Source organism: Ciconia boyciana, chromosome 3 (assembly GCF_034638445.1).
Source record: "Ciconia boyciana chromosome 3, ASM3463844v1, whole genome shotgun sequence".
Lineage (NCBI taxonomy): Eukaryota > Metazoa > Chordata > Aves > Ciconiiformes > Ciconiidae > Ciconia > Ciconia boyciana.
This window is the reverse complement of record NC_132936.1, coordinates 58,948,365-58,969,113: the sequence shown is the minus strand read 5'-3', so window position 1 is coordinate 58,969,113 and position 20,749 is coordinate 58,948,365. Positions and strand designations below refer to the sequence as shown.

The 20,749-nt window shown below is 37.1% G+C and overlaps 1 protein-coding gene across 1 annotated transcript in view; it reads left to right on the top strand.

The window, feature by feature from the left end:
- TRDN (triadin) overlaps nt 1-20,749 on the top strand; it is a 201,736-nt gene that overhangs the window by 28,939 nt on the left and 152,048 nt on the right. The window contains exons 5-10 of the mRNA XM_072857718.1: nt 3,005-3,055; nt 10,259-10,318; nt 13,025-13,084; nt 14,481-14,540; nt 17,124-17,183; nt 18,556-18,750. Coding sequence (XP_072713819.1) covers nt 3,005-3,055; nt 10,259-10,318; nt 13,025-13,084; nt 14,481-14,540; nt 17,124-17,183; nt 18,556-18,750 — 486 coding nt within the window. The remainder of the gene's footprint in view (nt 1-3,004; nt 3,056-10,258; nt 10,319-13,024; nt 13,085-14,480; nt 14,541-17,123; nt 17,184-18,555; nt 18,751-20,749) is intronic.

The following is a 20,749-nucleotide window of genomic DNA, read 5'->3' as shown; positions in this document are numbered from 1 at the left end:
CGGTTGCCGTGGTGACAAAGATTATCCTTGCTGCTGCTTGATTCTGTCATTTTTCTAAACATGAATTCATAATATTTAGGATTTATTAACAATGTGTCGCATTGATAGAGATAAATTACATGCTTTAAACTGGCCATGTAAGTATTCTATGATACTATAGCCGCTTTGTCAACTCAGCAATAAGATATGATGTGATTACTAGAAAATTAAAGCCATTTGTCATAAAAGATGAAGCAGAGAGTGACAACACTCTCAGAACAGAAAAAAATCTCCAATAATCTAATGTGTTTCCTTATTTTAAATACTTTTGAGTTAGCAAAGAGTCACTATTTTCTGCCTTGTAAATTGATCAAGATCACCATATATTGAGACTAGATTTATTTGTGCTGGGAAAATTTAAGTCATAATGTATCAGAATTGATGTGTTCCAGGCTGCAATTTTTTATGATGGTTCAAACTATAATGGAGAGCTTGTGAAGAGACCTTAATGATGGCCCATTTTGCAGTATATAAAATATATGTATACACATATATTTTACATGTTATGAAGATGCATTTCACTTCAAGGAATTTGTGTAGGGGGTTTTGTGATGTGTGGTATCCTAATTGTAGCAGCAAGTTAGATGAGATTCGCAGTGCTGCTGTTTAGAAAGTATCTTTTTGTGTATCTTACCGAAGTAGTTGTGTCAAGTAAGCTTCACCGCTGATACAATGTGAGGCTGATTTAGATGGCCAGCTCAACAGTCATTGCTCCATATGTATTTTGCAGTCAAACTAGCAATAAGAAATTCCCTAAAAACACAGTAGTTTTAAAAAGCCTTTTTATTAAATAACAAAGGTTTATACTTATTTTTTCAAGAAAAAGAGGCCTATTTTCTGTAGTGAGACACATAATAGGTAGTGGGAACCCACCAGAGCTGAGGTATCTTAAGGCAAGCAAGGAATATGTGTCCCTGTAGATGACTCTGCCTGAATAATGTGATTTATCACTTAGTGGGCCATATTCGTATCTGTGTGTAGGATGACCTTTTGAGCTGGGTGAGATATGTCTCCACTGTATATTGCAATGCAGAGGAAGTGACTCAGTTTTCTTTAAATGCACTGAGTCAGGGTTGGAAGCAGTCTGGAGCAGCAGCATGGAGAAGCACTTAGATGGGCTCAGAACCAGACAGGAATCCTCCGGCTGTTCTTGTCTTGCACCATTCCTACCAGTTATGTTACCTAAGCTAGTTTATGCATCCTTTTAAGCAGAACAGGTGGGAAAAGCCTGAAAATCCAGCAACTGGATTCTCTCAGTTGATAGCAAAAAAAATCCTCACATAGTTGCAGAAAGAAAAATAATCCAAGCTCAGGTGAAATACAGTAAATCAATATGGCATGATTTCTTCCTAATCAGAACCTTTGAGGTTTATAGAACAACAAATGAACTACTCACCCAGGCTGCAAAGAACAAGATGAAAACTGAATAAAAAGTCCTTTTAGCTTAATGACATCGTATAATTAGCTTAGTTATGCTACCATACATAAGTGGCTAGCAGTGATACATATTTTGGCCTTTGTTACCCTTTATCTCCATGAAATAATGTTCTCTCTATCTGAAGACAACATAGGCTGATGCCCTAGAATAGCTACATTTCTTGCGAACCAGACACAGTCATTATTTCAGATGCAAATACTACCCAATAAAATAATTCTGCATTTATTTTCAATGACCTATGCAAAAATCAGTCTTGGGAAATGAAAATACCATTTTCTACTTTATCTCTTTGGCAATGTGTGTCCTGTTACAACCTGAGCAAATAACTAAGGGTGTAAGTGGAAGATTTCAGTTGTCTTCAATAGGCATTAAAGCAGCTCCTTAGACTTGAGATGTAATATGCATAACTTTTTCTCTGTTGGATTAATTTTGGGGTTAGTGTTCTTGTTATTTAGACTGTGCAGACCAAATCTTACCTTAAAATACAAGGAGGCACCTCCCACAAAGTCTAGTGAGATTTGCATGTGATTTTGTCAAAGATTAATTCGATCCAGTATTTTATACCAGTTTCCTACTGCAGGAAATATATGCACAGTACCATAAACCAGACACTCCATATAGTCTTAATGACTTTATTGTGCACCTATAACAAAGAGCCTTTAAATTTTCACCACTGTATGCAAATAGTGCTATGCAACCTTGATTAAATTATCATTTGCTTTTTCTGAAATTCAACATTTTGCATTTTTTATATTATCCTGGTTTTGGCACAAAAAGGACAGTAGGAAAAAATCAGTTACAGACATATATAGCAGTAGTTTAATATCAATGTCACAGGTGAGGAATTTTGTTCGAAAGAGATGGCATAGCAAGGGCAGGTAAATACTGCACCACTTCCTCTTCTAACAAGGGAGTTCTCAGTGTATTGGTATACAGCATGATTAAAATGAGTCATTCTCCAAGACAACAGTCCCTAACCTGGGAACTTTTATCTCTGTAATTTGTGTACAGCATTGAGTCTACCTTTTCTTGTGTGTTGGAGCTACCAGTTGAGCATTTGAGCTTTACAAAATGTAGCATATGTAGTAAAAAGAACATTTTTCCTTCCCAGAGTAATTTGGAAAATATAAAATACTAAACCTGAATAACAACTCAAAGTACATACAGAAAAATGTTTAGTAAAAGCATGTTTTTTCTGATTCATGACCAACACATGTTACTGTATAGCTGTTGCAGATCAGCAAAACCTATTCTTGAGTTTGAAAGTAGCTGTATTGCTCAACTTAAAACAGAATAATTATTAAAGTCACTCAATGTTATGATTTTTGTGCATATACATTCTCTGTGTGTATATATATATATATGAAATTGAATTTTATTGTATATAATTCTGAATATGCAGATGATAAAGCCATGGCTCTGCTATAATATTTCAAGAAATTAGTTATTTTTATTATGAGAATATATGATATTTTCATGTGTTAAAATTATTTTAATATTAACAACTCTACATTGCATCGTTTTCAGAAATTCATAAAGAAAAACCAGAGAGACATGAAAAACGAACACCACCAAAGGGTAACTTTATTTTTTTTGTCTGTTTACCTATATATATGTATGTAATATACAGTGTATTTGTTAACTACATATGTTACCAGTGTTGCATTATAGAAGCATTCAAAGATCAGTTGGCACAGACTGTAAATGATCAAAAATTCGTGTATACCTTAGCATTAACAAATAGTGTAATTTTATGTTTGTGTGGCTATATTCTAAATGCACATTCATAATAAGATTCTCCTGCCCAAACTTATCCAGGAATATTTTTTGTAGCGAAGGTGCAAGAAAGTAGAGTGCTGATGAACTTCTTCTGGTGCAAAAGGCGTGAAGTGTGTTGGGCAAGGAAGAAAGCAAATTTATAGGCCAGTGGGTGCCATCCACGTTAGGAAGTCATAGTTAACAGTGAGCCAGGTGTGTATTGGAGATAAGAAAAGCCTCCATTTGAAGAACCTACTCTTTTCAGAGTGTTTAATCTCCTCTAACTGGCCTTTCCCAAAAATCCACAGAGGAACTGGTTTGGGCTGGTTTTCAGAGGTCATGTAAACAAAGAAGTTTCCTGGGATATGTGCAGATTTTTTGCTTAAGAAAGCCTCCTCTGTAAAGGTTAGGCCACATAAAATTTGATGAGCATCTCTCTGATGCACCAGTGCTGTGCTTAGTAATGGCAGGAGGAAGCAAGAAGGAAGCTTATTAAAAATGGTGTGTATACACCCTCCCTCACACAGTTATATTCATTTCTGTATATATTCTTTATCTGTTTTTATAGTATTTTACAACTCTAGTGCTAGCTTTCCAGTTCTGTGCTAATCAGGGTCATCTGGAGTGCCTAGAACTGCTTCTCAAATACTTAATAAATCATGTTGTATGAAAATGAATTTTTTAGGGTATCAGTGAGCTAGCCAGGCAATAATGAGCTCAGATCCATTAGCAAGGGATTCCAGCTAAGGTCTTTTCAAGCACAGTATTCCAGAAACACAAATGAAGTTGCAGCCTTGACCAAAACAGCCTCTTGTGTATCGTTTCATCTGTACAAAAGTGCATTGCTTTACATAGAAGAACATTAAGGTCGCAGAAATGATTACTAAGAAGTTATAAGATGCCAGAAAAAAAAGCATTCAGGTGTCATTAGTTAAGTCCTTTTATGCATATGCCTGATAATGCAGTCTTTAATTATACAATCACTTACTGAAGCACAGGACAAATATTTTTTTTCTGTTTTTTGTTTTCATATTTAGTCTCAAAAATGCATCTTGTACGCAGGAGGAACAATTACAAGAAAACCTTCTGTCTGGCCTCAAGCTAGAGCATGATAAAGGCATGAATCTTTAGGGAATTTTGCTGTTACCTTCTAAAGTACCTCCAGGAAGCATGCGCAAATACAATCTTTTATTGTTTTTAATAGGAAAAATCTACAGCTAAAATGAATGTTTTTAACAGAAGAAAACACCCCAAACAAATTTCAGTCTCTCACCCAAAAATAGGGGGACAATAGAGTTTTAAAAATAATTTAAAGTATATTTTTGAGTAGTCAATCCGAGTCCCAAGATTTACAAGGGAGTTCCATCCATAAGCTTCATTTTGAAAAGACCGTCTGAAATATCAGGAACAGATACAATGAATGGAAGTCCCAGATGGAAGTGGGCTGAAATTATAAGAAATATTTTTACAGTATTAAGAGCCAGGCAAACTTGTGCCCTAATATTTGCTTTTAATTAAATATTTTGCTAAACTACTAGTAATAAGGTCCATTTCAATTATTGTACTTAGTCAATTTAATCCTGAAAAGAAGAAATACTCTGAGAAATGATTCAACAAAGTATTTGCTCATGCTTAAGAGTACTGAAATTAAATTATTTCATGATTACGTGTACACATAAGCACAAATTCACTACAAAACAGGGTCTTTCCAGTTTGGTATTTGACATATTACTACTTTCACAAGGGCCAACAGCACCCTGGACTGTATGAGCAGTAGCTCGGCCAGTCAGCAGAGGTAAGGGATTTATTATCGCCCTGTACTCAGCTCTCATGAGACCACATCTAGATACTGTGTCCAGTTCTCGGCCTCCCAGTTCAGGAAAGTCATCCATAAACTGGGGCAAGTTCAGTGTGGGGCCACTGCGATGGTCAGGGCTGGACCAGTTGTCCTGAGGAGAGAGGCTGAGGGATGGAGCTGGCTCAGCCTGGGGCAGCTGTCCTGTGAGGCTGTCATTTTGTGACATGCACAGACTTGCAAGACTCTGAGCTGCTCCTGAAGGCTGTTTAAGAAGTAGGTGTTACACTTGTTATTACTATTACTATCAATGAATAAGAGATAACTATGCAATAGTTTGGCAACGTGGAAGAACAATAATAAAATATATTGAGATAAAGGTGTCTATAAGTATATAATTTCTGTCCAATGGAAGGTCCAATGATAATCCAAATGGACTGATCATTTCTGATTTTTATGAAAAACTGATATTAGCAGTGAAATGAATTGTCCTGCATTTCTGGGAAATATCTCTTATTACAACAGGCATAGGGAAGGGAGAAGGTTGATCTACTGTGTGGCTTTTCCCAAATACATTTCACTAATACATTGCTGCTGGAGTGAGGGATGGAAGAAGACAATGTGATGATGAAATGCTACCTCTGACAGCCATAGATTAAATCACAGTGATTTTAGGACAGGTACTCGGGTGCCTCTGAATTAGCACCAGTCTCTCTGGTTTTTTGCAGAAAGTATCTCTGATTTCAGCCTGATATGATAAACAGATTCCAGGCCCTTCAAAACTACTTTATTTACTATGCGTAGCACATATCTGTCCCTCCTACCCCTATTGACTTGTTAATAGGGCCGTACTGATAATGCAAATATTAAACATCACAGAATAAAGCTGTCTGTGGTTTAGCATATAGATAAATTATGAGATTATAAAGACAAATATAATGTGTCCCCATAATTTAATTTGTTGTAGCTGAAAGATAAGGTATTTGAGACAGCTAAGTAGATAAACAGAGCTGGGCCATACAAATCGACAGTGTACTAGAAACCCACATAAGTTGACAAAATTGGCAAGTTAAATGGCATATTTACATTTGACATAGGGGCTGTCTACCCTGATTTCTGGAGGTATGGCTACAGATATACCTGAGTTAACTTTAAACTAGGTAACATGGTACACATAGCAACGTAGCTGTAGTGGTTCAGGTACAGCAGTCAAGTATTTATTTAGCTGTGTGGACTTTCAGCAGCCTAGGGCGAAGCCAATGCTGTGGGCAGTTTGACTACGACCAGTAGCTGTCAAACCTAAATCTCAGTTCAGATGGATGTAACACTGTCTGACTGCTGCAATTAAATCTAATTTTAAATTGTACAAACATGTAACTCATGACACATTGTCTCACTCTTATATAGGCATTTACGTTCAGTGTTGAAGGGCCAAATCCAGCACAGGGTTAGGTGCTGCAGTGAGCAGCGTGTGCATGTCTGGTGCCAGTTGGGGAAGATCTGGGCAAACTCAGAGGCAAGCCTCTTCCCCCTTCACAGGTAACTGAGGTGGTTTGTAATGAGTGCAGGCGCCTCCACAGTTCATTAATTCCTGGGATTTCCTTAGATTATTGTTTTGGACCTGGAAGCCTGTGCCCCTCTCCAGATCAAGCCCTTTCCTTTTTTTTTTTTTTTTTTTGTTTGAGTGTTCTTTCAAGAAGAATTAAGTTATAGCCATCTAAGGTTACTTTACTTTTGAATAAAAGCATCTACACAGAGATTTAATGCTCTCTGACTAAGGCACTCTGACTTCATTGTATTAGTTCATTTATCTTAACTTTCCTGAGTGTTGCTCTGTAGACAAGCACTTAGTCAGTTAGCTGGAGCAAGCAATCTCTACTTCATGCTTATTGCACTCATCACCTAGCTTTATACAAAGCAGCAGACTGAAGACTTACTCAGCTGGAAACTATTTTTACTTCCCTTAGGTATGGAATTAGTGCCTCCTTATTACATGTCTTCTTTTTGCACTTGCTTTTTTGGGGTGGGGAATGTCTCTGTCTCAAACACTTTAATGAAGAAAAACTAAATCACATCCCCCTTCACTATGGCTTCCACTTGATGCAAATTAAATGTACTATTAGATGATTGAAATTTGGAAAAATCTCTCACATATATGCTATGCTTCTTGTTTTTAATTTTCTGTGAAGTAGATAGCAATATTCTTATAGATTAAGTTTGGAATACATTGTTAAATTACCTTAACATTTTCCATTATAAGCTCCTATTTTAGATTATTTATAAATTTACCACACTCCAGTCATTGAGGATGAAATTTTTCATGCTCATCTTTTTGCCTCAGGCTGAATTTTCATTCAAAGTCATATAAAAATGTTTCAGCAATTTCCAAAATCTAGGTTAGTGAAAATTAGGTTGGAGTGTTATATTTTTTCCAATGCTAATAACAGTTCATTCTGAGCTTATGCTTTTTTGGTATTTGCAAGGAAGTACAATAAAATTTGAGTTGTGAGAAAATTTTAGCTTACACAATTGTCATAAAACTAGTTTTAGTTATTCTTCTTATTTTTTCTGGATGAATCCAACATCCTATTAAAAAAAGAAAAGAGGTGATCTTTTAATTACAAAGTGTGTCATAAAGCAAATAAAATGGTTGAATTAAAGTTGAATGAGCAGTTTTAGTTCCAGCATTTTTCAGCTGAAGAGTGCTTGATTTCGCAGCCTTAAAAACATTTTAATGTGCTTTCTGTTTGGTTTTTACATGCAGAAAAGAAAATCTTATTAACTCTAGTTTGTTTCACAGAAACATGGCGGTATGGCCGCCTGGCTTATTTCTAAAACCTAATGCTTGCACCTAACTGCTGTGGGCTTGAAAAAGAGCATTTATTAATCCCTTTACAAAGAAATAGATATCCAAGTGACTAAATGTGGAAAAGATGTGTAGCCAGTGAAGTATTTTCTATGATAGAGCTTTTAGGACTACATATGAAGCTGAACATGAAAACATTTCAGGGGAAAAACCAGAGTAAATATGCAAAAGAAAAATCATATTTAAGTTCGTCAGACCAAAAGCTTCAGTGGATTTTGGTGTCCCTGCTGCACTGGGATTTAAGAGTCAAAAATGGCCAGTCATCACAGCCCTGAAACATGAACCCTTTAATTTTTGACAACACCTGCCCTTCCCGGATAAGGTTCTACCCAAAAGCCATAGCTCTGACAGCGTCCATATGAGGTAATGGTAAACATTACAATCTGAGATTAGCAAGCTCTGAAGCTATGGGGATATCAACACACAGGATAGGGCCCTTGGATGAACCAGAGATTGCCTTCAGTCTATCACTGGGAAGAGAAAAATAGTTTATGCTTATGCCAGCCTGGTCTCTTCTTATCCACGTTCCAGGCTCCCTGCCCAGATACATCAGGGTGCTTTTATTTCTCAAGAAGGAGCCAGCTGATCCCTTCTCCATGTTTTTAGCCTGGAGTCCACACAAATATTAATATTTCCTTGCATTTTAGCCCTTTATACCAGTTTGATGATGTGAAGGAACCTTAAATTAGATTTTTCTGTCCACTTTAAGGTCTGCTGACACTCAGTTCCATTAGTGTCTTTCAAGGCTCATTTTAATTTTTTTCCAAAGCATGAAATAAGGAAATGCTATGGAGAAAGTAGAATAAATTTAAAAAAACCCACAAAGTCCCCTTACACAAGTAAGATGTTCTGTGGCTAAAAACAAGCTTTCTGATTGCCAGTCTGTTCTGCATATTTCAGCTATATTTTTTGGCATAGAGACTACAAGGGCTTTTATCCGATGGGCAGAAGCTCATGTTTCACTGCTGTTGACCATCACAGAGCTATTGTTTGCAAAACTGTGCTATTGCCCCATCCAAAACTGACAACACGTTGGCTCGAATTGTTTTGCACAGAGCTAGCACCTGCTAATACAAATGTAAGATGTAAAAGCATGCTACAGTTTCTGCAAAAATGTTCAGTCTAAGTTCTACACGGTATAGGGAGAGAGGAGACTGCTTTCCCTTGGTATGCTACTAGATGTCCTAAAGCAATTGAATGAGTTACAGTCTGTAATTCATTCAATAATACATTGCTGGTGCTGCTGCGTTCTTCACAGCCTGTTTTTTTAGTGTAAATTGGCTGTCCACATTCCTCAAAGGCTTTGAAAAATCTCCCTTCAATCTCTTTCCACTGTACTGCTAATTGTTATCAACAATAATTTACCTGTTATGACTGGAAATGTATTTGGATAATGCAAACATCTGTAAGACATAATGAAATTACTGATTGTTTGGAATGATTTTTCTTAAGGACATGGAGGTATTTTTTAATGAGGAAATATTTAACCAACAAAAAAATGCTTGCACCTCCATGAAATGACATTTGCTGCAAAGCTGGTGAAATGAATGTATGCAAAAACATTACCGTGCTTGTGTATAAAGCTCACAGTTGTCTTCTAATCAGAGTTGTATTTTCTGTGGTTTACTTGTTGACAGAAACTTGACTATAGCAAAGAAAATATTTTTTCCCTGAAATTGCAAAACGCTAGTCTTTTAGTAGCAGAGGTTGACAAGGAACATTTTTGTCTGTCTGAGTCATTAGGATGTGGAATACAACCATGTCAAAAACATGGTCTGAAAGTTGAGTGGGCAGTAGAGTCCATAAGGATTCATATTTGCCTGCTCCTATCAGGACATGTAGTTGGTTGTGTTTCAAACAGCTGCTCTTCCTGAAGTTACGCTCTGATTAAAAGAGATGTTTTCTTGTTAATCTATCCTGTGGCTGAAGTAACAGCTAAAAATAAAGAAAAAAGAGCATGGAAAGCAATATGCTAGCTGGTTTTTGTTAAGAATAGAAAGCAATGCTGTCAAGGACTGAAAATAATTTCCTCTGTCAGAAATCTTAGAGGCAGGGTGTTTGCGTAATGGGACCAAAAGAGATCCCACAGATTAGATTAAGTTTGCTGAATTATCAGTTATTTTGCAAAAGTATGGTCTAACATCTGAAGACTTACTTAAGGAAGAATATTTCTCTTGGACCTGGAATTAAATATTGACATTAAGAAGGTCTGTACGTCATCTAGTACCTGTGCCTCAGAGCTAAAATCCATTATTTGAATTTACAGATATTTTTCCTCGATCACTTTGGTTAAATAATAAGTGTGCATACTACCTCCAGATTACAGATTTATTGTGGGGTTTTTTATTATTATTATTTCTAGTAATTCACAGGGACAAACCTGAAAAACAAGAAAAAATTGAGAAGAAGGAACCTCTAAAGGGTATGTATTCAGCATTTGATGTTCTTTGTTGTTTTACCAGTGGTTCAAAACAGTCTAATCTGTTGACTCTTAGACCCTTCTTGTAAATCCTAATTATCTTTAAGGATCGAGGAGGTGTTGTGAAAGCCAGCTGGAAGGAGAATGAGGATTTTAAAAGCACTTTGAATTCATCACTCTGCAGAAAGGCTAAAATTATATTCAGAGATTAATGAATAAGTTTTTACTGTATTATTAACTTATGTAAAAGACGCCCAGAGCATAAATAGGTGCCTTTTTTATTCTTCTTGAATAAATCCAAGCATAATATTTGTCTTTGGGAATACTTCTGAGCAAAACGTAATGAGTAAATTATAACGTACAGGGCATGGTCCCTGGAGGCATTCTGCTTCAGAGACCTGCCTTAGAAAAAAAATTTCCCCAGGCTCTTTTTCAGAGACGTTGGGGAGAGGGTGCTAGAGAGGATTTACTAATTTGCTGTTGGTGTATGCCAACAACAAATTACAGATCCGCCTATTGCAGGAGTCAGAATCAGGATACTGCTTCCTCCCCACCCATGACTCATGAATTAGCTCTGGGCTCCAAGAACCACCATCTAGTTTGCCTCTTGTGAGGGATTTTTTGGCAAAATGGAATTTTGTTGGAATATACCTACTTGTCAAAACACTTTAAGCCTTCTGAGAACATGTCCTTTACATAAAAATGTGATTAGTGAAGTCTCAGGCTGGAGGAAGAAACCTGTTCTGGAAGAGCAAGTAGGCCAATGGTCATAATAAATCACCCAAAAAAGGGAAGACCCAATATCCAGCCACTGCTGATTTATTTCAGACCAAGAACACAAGTTTCACAACCCGAGTGAACATGCACCTTCTTGAAATCTGTGCTTGACTAGGCCTTTCTAATGGTCTCTGATTGGAGCTTTTCCATTTTATATAAATAATTCAAAATACATTAAGTTAGAAAGACTGAATCTAGAGGTTAATGGCAGGCACGTAAGTTCAGGTTTCTGTTAGAATGAATATTTATTACTAGAAAATGGGATGGTGGTAACAAAAGAATTTTTTTCTGAGATTTGGAAAAATGACAGAGCAAAGACTATAATGTCCCACAGTAAAACATGAATGTGTCATTAAGACTTCTCCTGTTATTTTGTGGAAAATTTGCGAAACTCTTCAATTTGATTTGATAGGAGAACAATATTTAATGTTTTTAAGAGTTTCTTAGAATAGGAAAAAATGATCCAAGCCAATCTCAGATAGCCAATGAAGAACAATAATTATTATAGTACCTTAACTTGTCATAACGCCTACTAATATTCTGTCTACCTAACTGTACTTTATCTTAAAGTGAATGTATCGATTTTGTTTAGTGAACTATTGCTACAATTGCTACTAAAACATTACCACGTATAGAGATTCTCTGTATTTGAAGTGCTAAGAAACATTGCTTTCAGACTGTACATTATATCTTAAAACTATGACTATGGATATGTGTCTTTCTAAGGCCCATTTCACTGTAGTGTGACTAGGAGACTCCAAAGTTTCACTGCATCTCTGTATTTTAACTGTTTATTTTCTACTTTAAATACATTCCCTTTTCAAGATTTAGATAACAGAAAGAGTAAATAACATCCTATTCTAATTTCTAGTCACCTTCTCTGATGAAGTTTAGGAAAGTTATCTAATGACACAGAGAATAATTAGGAGTGTTTCAGTCACTTAGAAGCGACTCAGCTATGTCAGGAACTCATTCTCATGTATTTCATCACTATATTGCTAAAAAAATGTGAAAGCTTGAATATTCCCTACCCTTCTTTTGCTTCCAGTTAGATATGGAATTCACAGTACTGTAAAAGAACTTCCTTATTTTCTCATGTTTGACAAAGGGAGTTTTACTAAACTGGGATGAAGTCTCCTCAGGAGTTAGAGTTAAAGCTAGCTTGCAGTTTCACAGCTGATTTTTCTAAAGTGCTCTTAAATCCACATGCTTATTTCCCATTGTCTGGAAAATTATTGTGTAAAATCCTAAGAGAAGTGAGTGGAAAATGTTACTTGAATGAGTGGATAGCATAATACAGTTTCCACTGTCATAATGTTAGTTTTTACTTTGCACATACTGGGCATCTAATTAAGGCTCTGAGATCATCATTGCCAGGGACTGATCTCAGCTAGTGTCCATTACTAGCTATCTGTATCCATTACCAGCTATCCATATCCATTACTGGTTATCCATTTCAAGCCAGCTGGCAAGTGACAGATGTGTCATTTGTGCATGTGATGCTCTTATGCTCCAGGATTGATTCCAGGGTTTTTACGAGCCTCTGCCTGACAGAGTATGGGGTGGCCCAGGTGATGTCCTCTTTCTAGTGCAGGCAGCAGCATTTACTGTGAGCTCTGCCTTAGTCCTTGACAGCTTTCTGAAAATCTCTCTTCAGGAATGGACAGACAATTGCAAGTGATGATGTTACTGTAGTAAACAGCTGAGGCATGTTACATTGGCTTGGATGGTAAGCAGTAACTCGTTAGCCAGACTTGTCTGCCCACACCCATGTAGTATGATGTATGCCGTGCAGACATACACGGGATAGATCAGGAGGAACACAGTTTGCCATTTTGTCTCCTAAGGCTTATCTTGGTAGAATTATTTTTGATTCTTAAGTTTTTCCACAGTTCTTTTTTAATATATATGAACACATTTCTTCTTTCCTAGTGACACATAAAGACAAACCGGAAAGACAAGTAAAACCTGAAAAAAAGGAAAGGCATGCAGGTAATGATTTAATGTCAGAACTTATTTTACATTTTGAGGTACCCCAGAACTAATTGTCTACTCAATTTCCATTTATGTATACCCTTGATTGGAAAAAATATTATAGAACTTTATGAATAAAATTCATGAGATCATATAAAGGTTTGCAGACATACAGACTGAGTAGCATTTTGTATTCCTTCTGCAGGTTTGTTGTTTTTTTTCTGAGGAAAGGAGATAATATATTTTATACTCTGGATTAGTATAATCTCCCAATAATCTCTGAGTATTTCCAAGACTCACAGTAAGTATGGTTGCTAAAAGAACATGATCATCCAGGAAAAACACCTGACAACCTGTAAACAAAGGTAATGAGGCAGGCCATGTGAAAAAAAAGTTTTAAATACAATACTCAGTAGGGCTGTCGCATATGCATTGAATAGAGCGGGACTAATTCTTTAAGTAGTTACTTGCAATAAATAGGTATCTAGCACTGCTTCGTCTTCCACAATTCTTACTTTGTTTTGAAACACCAACACAAGGCTGGAGAGTACATAGCAATGCTCATGCATACATTTTTGTGTTCTTAGTATAAACTCATATGCCGGAGTCAAATAGGCAGCTGAGTGTTTTCACACGCCTGGTCCCTGTAGGGTACCTCATGGTATATGAACACATAGGAATATCAGTTCTGCACACCCGTGGACAAGTTACTGTGTAAACATTAATCGCAAAAAAATTAGCAAATCAGAGCCCACATAGGAGAATGTTCCAGACTACCCACCACTCAGTGACTATTGCACAATTTGTGTGTATTCTGAAACCTGAGCCAGAAATCTAGTCACTACAGTGTACTTTATTTCAATTTGTAAAGTGGAAATTAAAAGCAAACAAAAAGCCCCAAAGAGCATTAGTTATAATGCCATTGCAATTAGATTTGTAATTAATTATAGTGTTTAATCATTCGTAGCTGGAAAAACTGTTTGTTGTTATGTGGAGTTCAGAAAATCCTTCAGAAATGAACCAAAATAATAAACAAGAAAGCTCAAAAATAACAATAAACCAAAATAAACCAGTAAACGACAGTATAAACAAAACAAACAAAATTAACCAGTAAACAACATAAATAAGCATGACTCTTCTTGACTAACTTCTTTTGTGGGATTACAGTTGTGCCAGGAAGGCCATTCCTCCCCTACCTGATGGTAGACAAGTTTTTGAAAGTTTGAATCACATGTTTTAGCACCATCAGCAGACAGCAGCAGCTGAATCAGTCTTTCCGGTTCTTTGCATGGAGAGCCATGGTGCCTACTTCTCTTTTCTTTCTCTTTCTTTCTCTTTTTTCTCCTTTTTCTCACTTAAAATGTGCCATTTCTCTTTTTTAAAAACCATTAATGTTGTTGTTATTTATTTCTAGCTATTCACAAAGAGAAACCTGAAAAGCCAGAAAAACATGAAAAGAAAGCACCTTCTAAAGGTAATGCAGATTATTATTAGATGTTGTACAATTTTAGATTTTTAGTGCCTATATAGTTTGGGGGAGTGTGGAGATGAATATTTAAAGTATAAAGCTTTTCTAGTCCATTCTCTACATTTTTTGGGTGCTCTCACTTTTGCTTGAGCAGGTCTTGATCAGTCCCTGAGTGAAGTCTTGCTCAAAATATATTTCTTGTTCAGTTTTGTTGTTTTGATGCACAGAGGTAATTATGAATCATTCTTGTGCAGCTAAAGAAATAAGTCTATGACTATTATATTTGCATTCCTTGATGTCTTTTTCTCCACAGTGGGATTCAGTAATTTGCCTGCAAAGAAGGCTTTCTCTTGTGTATCAGTTTTCAGTCTGGTGCAGACCTAATGCAAGAGTGTTTACTAACTCTCTGTCTGGGTCTTCCATCATATCCAAAACTAGATTTTCATTTTCTTGCCTTTATTTTTTTGCAATAACATTTTCATTTCACTACATGATTTTTACTGTCCTCCATGGCAGAAGTGGCTTTGGTTAAGATTTACATATCTACTAATTAACATATATATTCTGAAGCAATATTGTGTATGAGAGGTGATTTGCAGTATTCTTTTGACTGATAGTTCCATTTTTAGCCATGACTTGGACAGGGGGATTTAAAAATCCAGTCAGCTTGCCCTATTATGCCATTTTTTAAAGGCTAACATTTATTATTGCTTAACATTTGAATGTTTTTGCTCTGAAGTTTTCTTTTTTTTTTTTACATGCATTGCTTTTTGGAAGCCAGATATTTCTATAATGAAGTTAGGCTTCAGTCTTTGTCTCTTCTTACTTTTACTCAGTTAACTCTTGAAAAAAATACTATGCAATGTATCTTAATATCAATCTGTTATTGCATTCAGATTAATCTCATGATGATGGGACGCATGCATTAATTAGGTTTAATTTGAATCTGTTCGGACAATATAGATTCAAATGTATAAACCAGTCTTTATTGGACTCGACCTTACTCTAAGGAGAAATGTGAAAACAGAAAGTGGGAGTGAAGAAAGACAAAAAGTGGAATGAAGACTTAAAGCCTTAAGAGGCTTTGATAGGTAGCCATTGTCCAGTCATTCTTTAAAAGGGATATTTGGCCACTTTTTCTACTTTCAGTGTATAACTTGAAAGTGTAGGATTTTTTAATATAGTGAAGTCACACTGAACTAATCCAGAGAAAATAAATGCCCACGGTATCTGTGTAGATTTGAAAAGTAAATAACTTCCAAGAATCACTGAGATATTCCTAATGAGCAGCCAGCCTGTTTATCCATTTATCTTCTGCTAGCTAACCAAATAATCATTTGGAGCTTTAATGTGTTTAATAGGAGCCATGACTCCAGTCACTGGCTGGAAAATTTTATAAAGAATTTGGCCACTTTGTAGCTAGGGAGATTTGCTCCTGCAGTATGACATATAGACATACTACCCTCTCTTGAGTAGTTCCCATGCCATGCAAGTCCCTACGGGTGGACTCAGTGCAGCAGGGCACTTGTTGCCTTTAGCGCTCCCTAAGGCACATTTACGCCGGCAGTGTGCTGAGCTATCTGTTGCCAGGCTCATCTCCCTTTTGGCTGGGGTCTGCTCTAAACTGGATCAGCTACCAGCAGTGCTGAGGGGCCACCACTTGCAGTCCCTAGTAAGTGAGGACGCTCAGGTCCAGGCCAACTTCAGGGAACAGGCGTACTGAAAATCAGGTGGCTACTTCCCCCCCAGTCAGGAGATTTTCTCTACGCTCAATAAAAAGACTTAGGGTACTTCTTCAGCCCCTGTTAAAGGCTCCAGAAAGCTTCAGTGATATGAATGCTATTTAAACACGTCGTCTAAGAAACAGCTATCTTAAAAAAAAAAAGAAAAACAAGTCTAGATATCAATCATGGCTCATATAGGCAGCAATTCCAGGCTGGAATTCACTTAGAGAGGATGTTGTTATTATGTAGTTATCACTTGAAAGAAGTGTAATTAACGCTCAAGGCTGTTTTGTTCCAGCAATACGTCTGGATGGCAACCAAGAGAGGAAAGATAGAAGTCTCCACATAAAATTTTGACAGCCTTTCTGGGATATAGCAGTGTGTGTGTTTACACAGTGTATCCTGTACAGACATGAACTCACTCGAGCTGGGCTCCGAAGTGGGCACCAGGTTTGTGGCTGTGTTTGTATGACAGTGAGCCCAAGCTAAGAAAAACCCCTCTTTGTAAGACGAATGTAGTCACACGGCTTCTTGTTGGCTGGAGCACAAGAAAATCAAGCCCGTGTCTGCTCGGAGCTTGAGCAGAGCAAGTCTGTGTCATCTGAAATATGCAGTATAAACACTCCCTACAAAGCTGCAGATCTGTGTGACTGCCTTGTCTTCCAGTTAGGTGAGCCTCAACAGATATTTTGAAGCTTTTTACCCCAGAGTGTGAACCTGAGAAACAGAAGCAAGAATTTTGCAAACTGAAAAACAGGAATCATGAAGAAATATGAAACCTCCAGGGGTGGTGTTGTGTTTTAGGAATATTTTCTCATTCTTTGTGAGTATTTTTTTCCTAATATACGATTGTACTCATTTCTAGTAATTCAAAAAGACAAACCTGAAAGACATGAAAAAGCTGAAAAGAAACCTCCTCCCAAAGGTATTTATTTATTTATACTACATTTTTTACTAGAATTTACATTAAAATTCATAAACTTTATTTTATCAGAGCAGAGAATATAATGTATATGAAAAATCAGCTACATGACACTATAATGAAATTAAAATATAATTCAAATTAAAATGTCTGTAGAACATCCAAGGGTTAGTTCTATGCATGATCCATTTTAAAACCTGGTGAAATTTCAAAGATGAGAATTAAAGGTATGAACTACTATTTCCCTGAAAAAGAAGTAGGCCTATCTGTAAAAGTGATCTGACATATGTATTTTCATTATATCTAGTTATGGAAATTCTTTCTTCACTAGCCAGCAATATTTGGTCATGCCGTGGCCTTGTTTTTATGTAGGAATTGCCCTTATATAAATATCTGTATTTTGTTTTAGAATAGGTAGAACTATTCAGTTTACATATTGATAAAATCAGTCTAGTCATCCCAGAGGCTTAATAGAAATAGAAGTCCAGAGCCTTACAGAAGACATGGATTTTGTAGCATTCAAGTTTTGCCTCAAGGATGGAGACCTTTAGAGCTATGAAGAAAACAGAAGTGTGAACATCACACTAAACAGATTAGTTTAAACCATATTCAGTGGCGTTTTAAACTACTGTTGGCTTTTCCACTGAAGTGAACTAGAAACACACATATTGTCAGCATCCGTGTCTCAGATGAGAAAACACTGCTGATACATACGAGCAGAAGGAATAGTCCTGGTCTCACCAATCTCCCTGTAGCTTCAGCCACTGATATTTGCAATTGAGTAATAATGTTTGGAAACCTTCTCACTCTGCTGCAGGGCACATCATGAATTGGCCTGTCTCAGACTACTCTTTCAGCTTGTGGAATTGGTGTAGAGAGATACTCAAGAACTCAAGACTCCTTGGGCAGAGACCTAGAATAGGTGCATAAAAGCGACCCTTACAAATAGCCACACTTTAAACCAACTACTTTTACAGCTTACAACAGAGTTTAGCTCTGATCTCTGAAGTTACTCAGATTTAGCCTGGAAGTACCTTCCATATTTGTTTGCTTCATGTTCAGCATTTGTCTCCCCAGTTTATACCATAAAAGCTAGCATGTTGTCATTAGAAACATTGAATATTATTTGCCATAGCCTACTATGCTTAGTATCAGTCAAATACTTGGTACAGGACTGAAGACAAAACATGCTTGCATCTCATATTTCTGTCTAAGTCTGTCTGGTTTTGGGGGATTATAGCTTTCATCAGATCTGAGCAAGGTGTTAATGATGAAGAAAAACTCATTACTAATAGCACAAGATAAAATAAATGGTACTGAATATCATTCTGGGGGGAAAGAATGACACTGAAAGCTTGCTCTTTATTACCTGCAGAGGAGAAGAAAGTAAAGAGCGCTAAAGTGGAAGCGAAAGTTAAAAAAGAAGTGAAGGATGGAAAAGGAGAAGCAAAGACAACTGAGAAGGTCAAGCAGGCAGAGACTAAAACAACAGAAGTTGGGCTAATAAAAGCCAAACCGAAAGTTAAGGAGGAGAAAGCTCTTCAGACTGTAACTAAATCGGAAAAGAAAGGTAAACAAAACCAGGAGGAAACAGACGACCTTAAAAAGGTAGTAGGGAAGAAGCAGAGAGAATGACGTTAAAGCTGACAAGGACCAAAGTCCACCCATGAAAAACAAAACTGCAGCACAAATAAATTCCAGATGAATTTCAGACCGCTAGAAGGAGACTATCGAGAGTAAAATAAGTTTAATCTAAATAACCAAAATGTTCTGTTTGCCATGGCTAAAGATTCATTTTAGTTTAAATCCATCTTTAACAAGGACCAATTTCTCTTCAGATTGGCTGGAGTCTTCATGGATTTGCTGAGTAGCATCTTATGTAGTGTATTGCTAGTATAGTTATTTTGGAAAATACAGACTGTCCAATGACCTGTTGGGAATTATGTTTTGTTTCTACATCTGCATATGTTCTCCATAACAATAAGGAAAGTAGCAGCAGAGGAAGGGAATGTAATACTTTGTATTACATCAGATTATATGAGGCATTGTCATATTGTCAGGTATTGTATGACATAGTGATATACCTGCCCCATGTACTTTGATGTGATCAGCTTCCAAATTTCTCCTAAAAAGGAAAGAAATGCCATTAACCTGGTGAAAGGTAGAAACTAAGTATCAACATGCATAAATGCATAAAACAAAGAATCAACATGCATCAACACGAAACGCAGGTGTCAACTATATGCTCCTCTTTGTCAGAGTCAGCCTGGGTTCATCCACTCCCAAGTTGCACCAAGAGGTCCCCTGATTTCCCTGTGGCTCTTCCATGGCATTAGGTACAGTTTTGTATAAATGAAGGCAGCAGGACGTGGCTGTCTGTACACATTGCCACACTGCAAGCACAGGATTATTCTAACATTAATAGAGGCAGCTCAGCATTGCGTGGCACACCTATCTGATCCTCTCAGCTGATAACCACAGATAAATCATTACGCCTGAGCCTCAAAGCAGCCATCCCTGCCTGGATATCTGAATCTGCCCAGGCAGATCGTCTCAGAATTTCGTAGTCATCAGCTCTGGAGCCCTTAGGAGTTGCCTAAATTATAAGTTTCTAGAAATCTGAAAGGAGACATTTTGAGATATAGCCCCCTTTCTGACATGCATAGTGTGCTGAACCAGTATTTTTTAGGATTTATTTGTATTCTAGTTAATTTCGGTTTTTACTTGAAATACTGGAGCCTTTGAGGCATAAAGTCAAAGCAGCATCTTTCATGCTGATTGCTGTGACCAAGGGGAAAGTTCAGCAAATTGCTGAGCTCCGCTTGGGAGGTGAAAATCTCTCTCAGTTTTTGTTTGCTCTGACACAGTTTCAGTGCACAGTGGGATCCACTCCATACTGTTCAGGATAAGGCTCTCAAAAAGCAATGGTGTGCAGATGAGGCACTTTACTGCCTGACAGCAAAATATTTTAAGTAGGGGTCAAAGATTACAGAGAGCAATAGAGAGTGGTGGTGGCTTTTTGTTTGTTGGTTTGGGTTTTGTGGGGGTTTTTTGCCCCCTTTAACTGGCAAATATTAGCAAAATGATCCATCTGAACATCAAACATTAACAGATCACTTTGTAAGTCTGCTTTAGAGTGTGACCCCAGTGACTGTGCACCAAACTGTGGCCACTGAAAATGGGAATGAGCAGCTGGAGTGGGGGAAGAAAGGAGCCCCTTCAACTGCCCTTATCACTGGAGATAGGGCTACACACATTCAGTGAAAGCTTCCTTTTCTACTTTCATCCTTCCTTTTTCCACCACAAGCCACTGCTGCCCAGCTGGATACTCTCAGAAAATTCAGTCCTATATTTCAGTCCCACTGTGACCCAAGGTGAACATAATTTTGAAGTCAGTGTGGTTTTGCCAAGATTTCCTGATCCCGCAATCCTTACTTTTCCTTGCTCAAGGGAGTAGTTCTGCCAGCTTTTCTGCAACAATGTAAAAAATATAACAGTAATCACAGAAGATTTGTTGTGATTTCCCTGCTGTTGCATCATTCCTTACTCGAAATTTAAAAACATAGGTC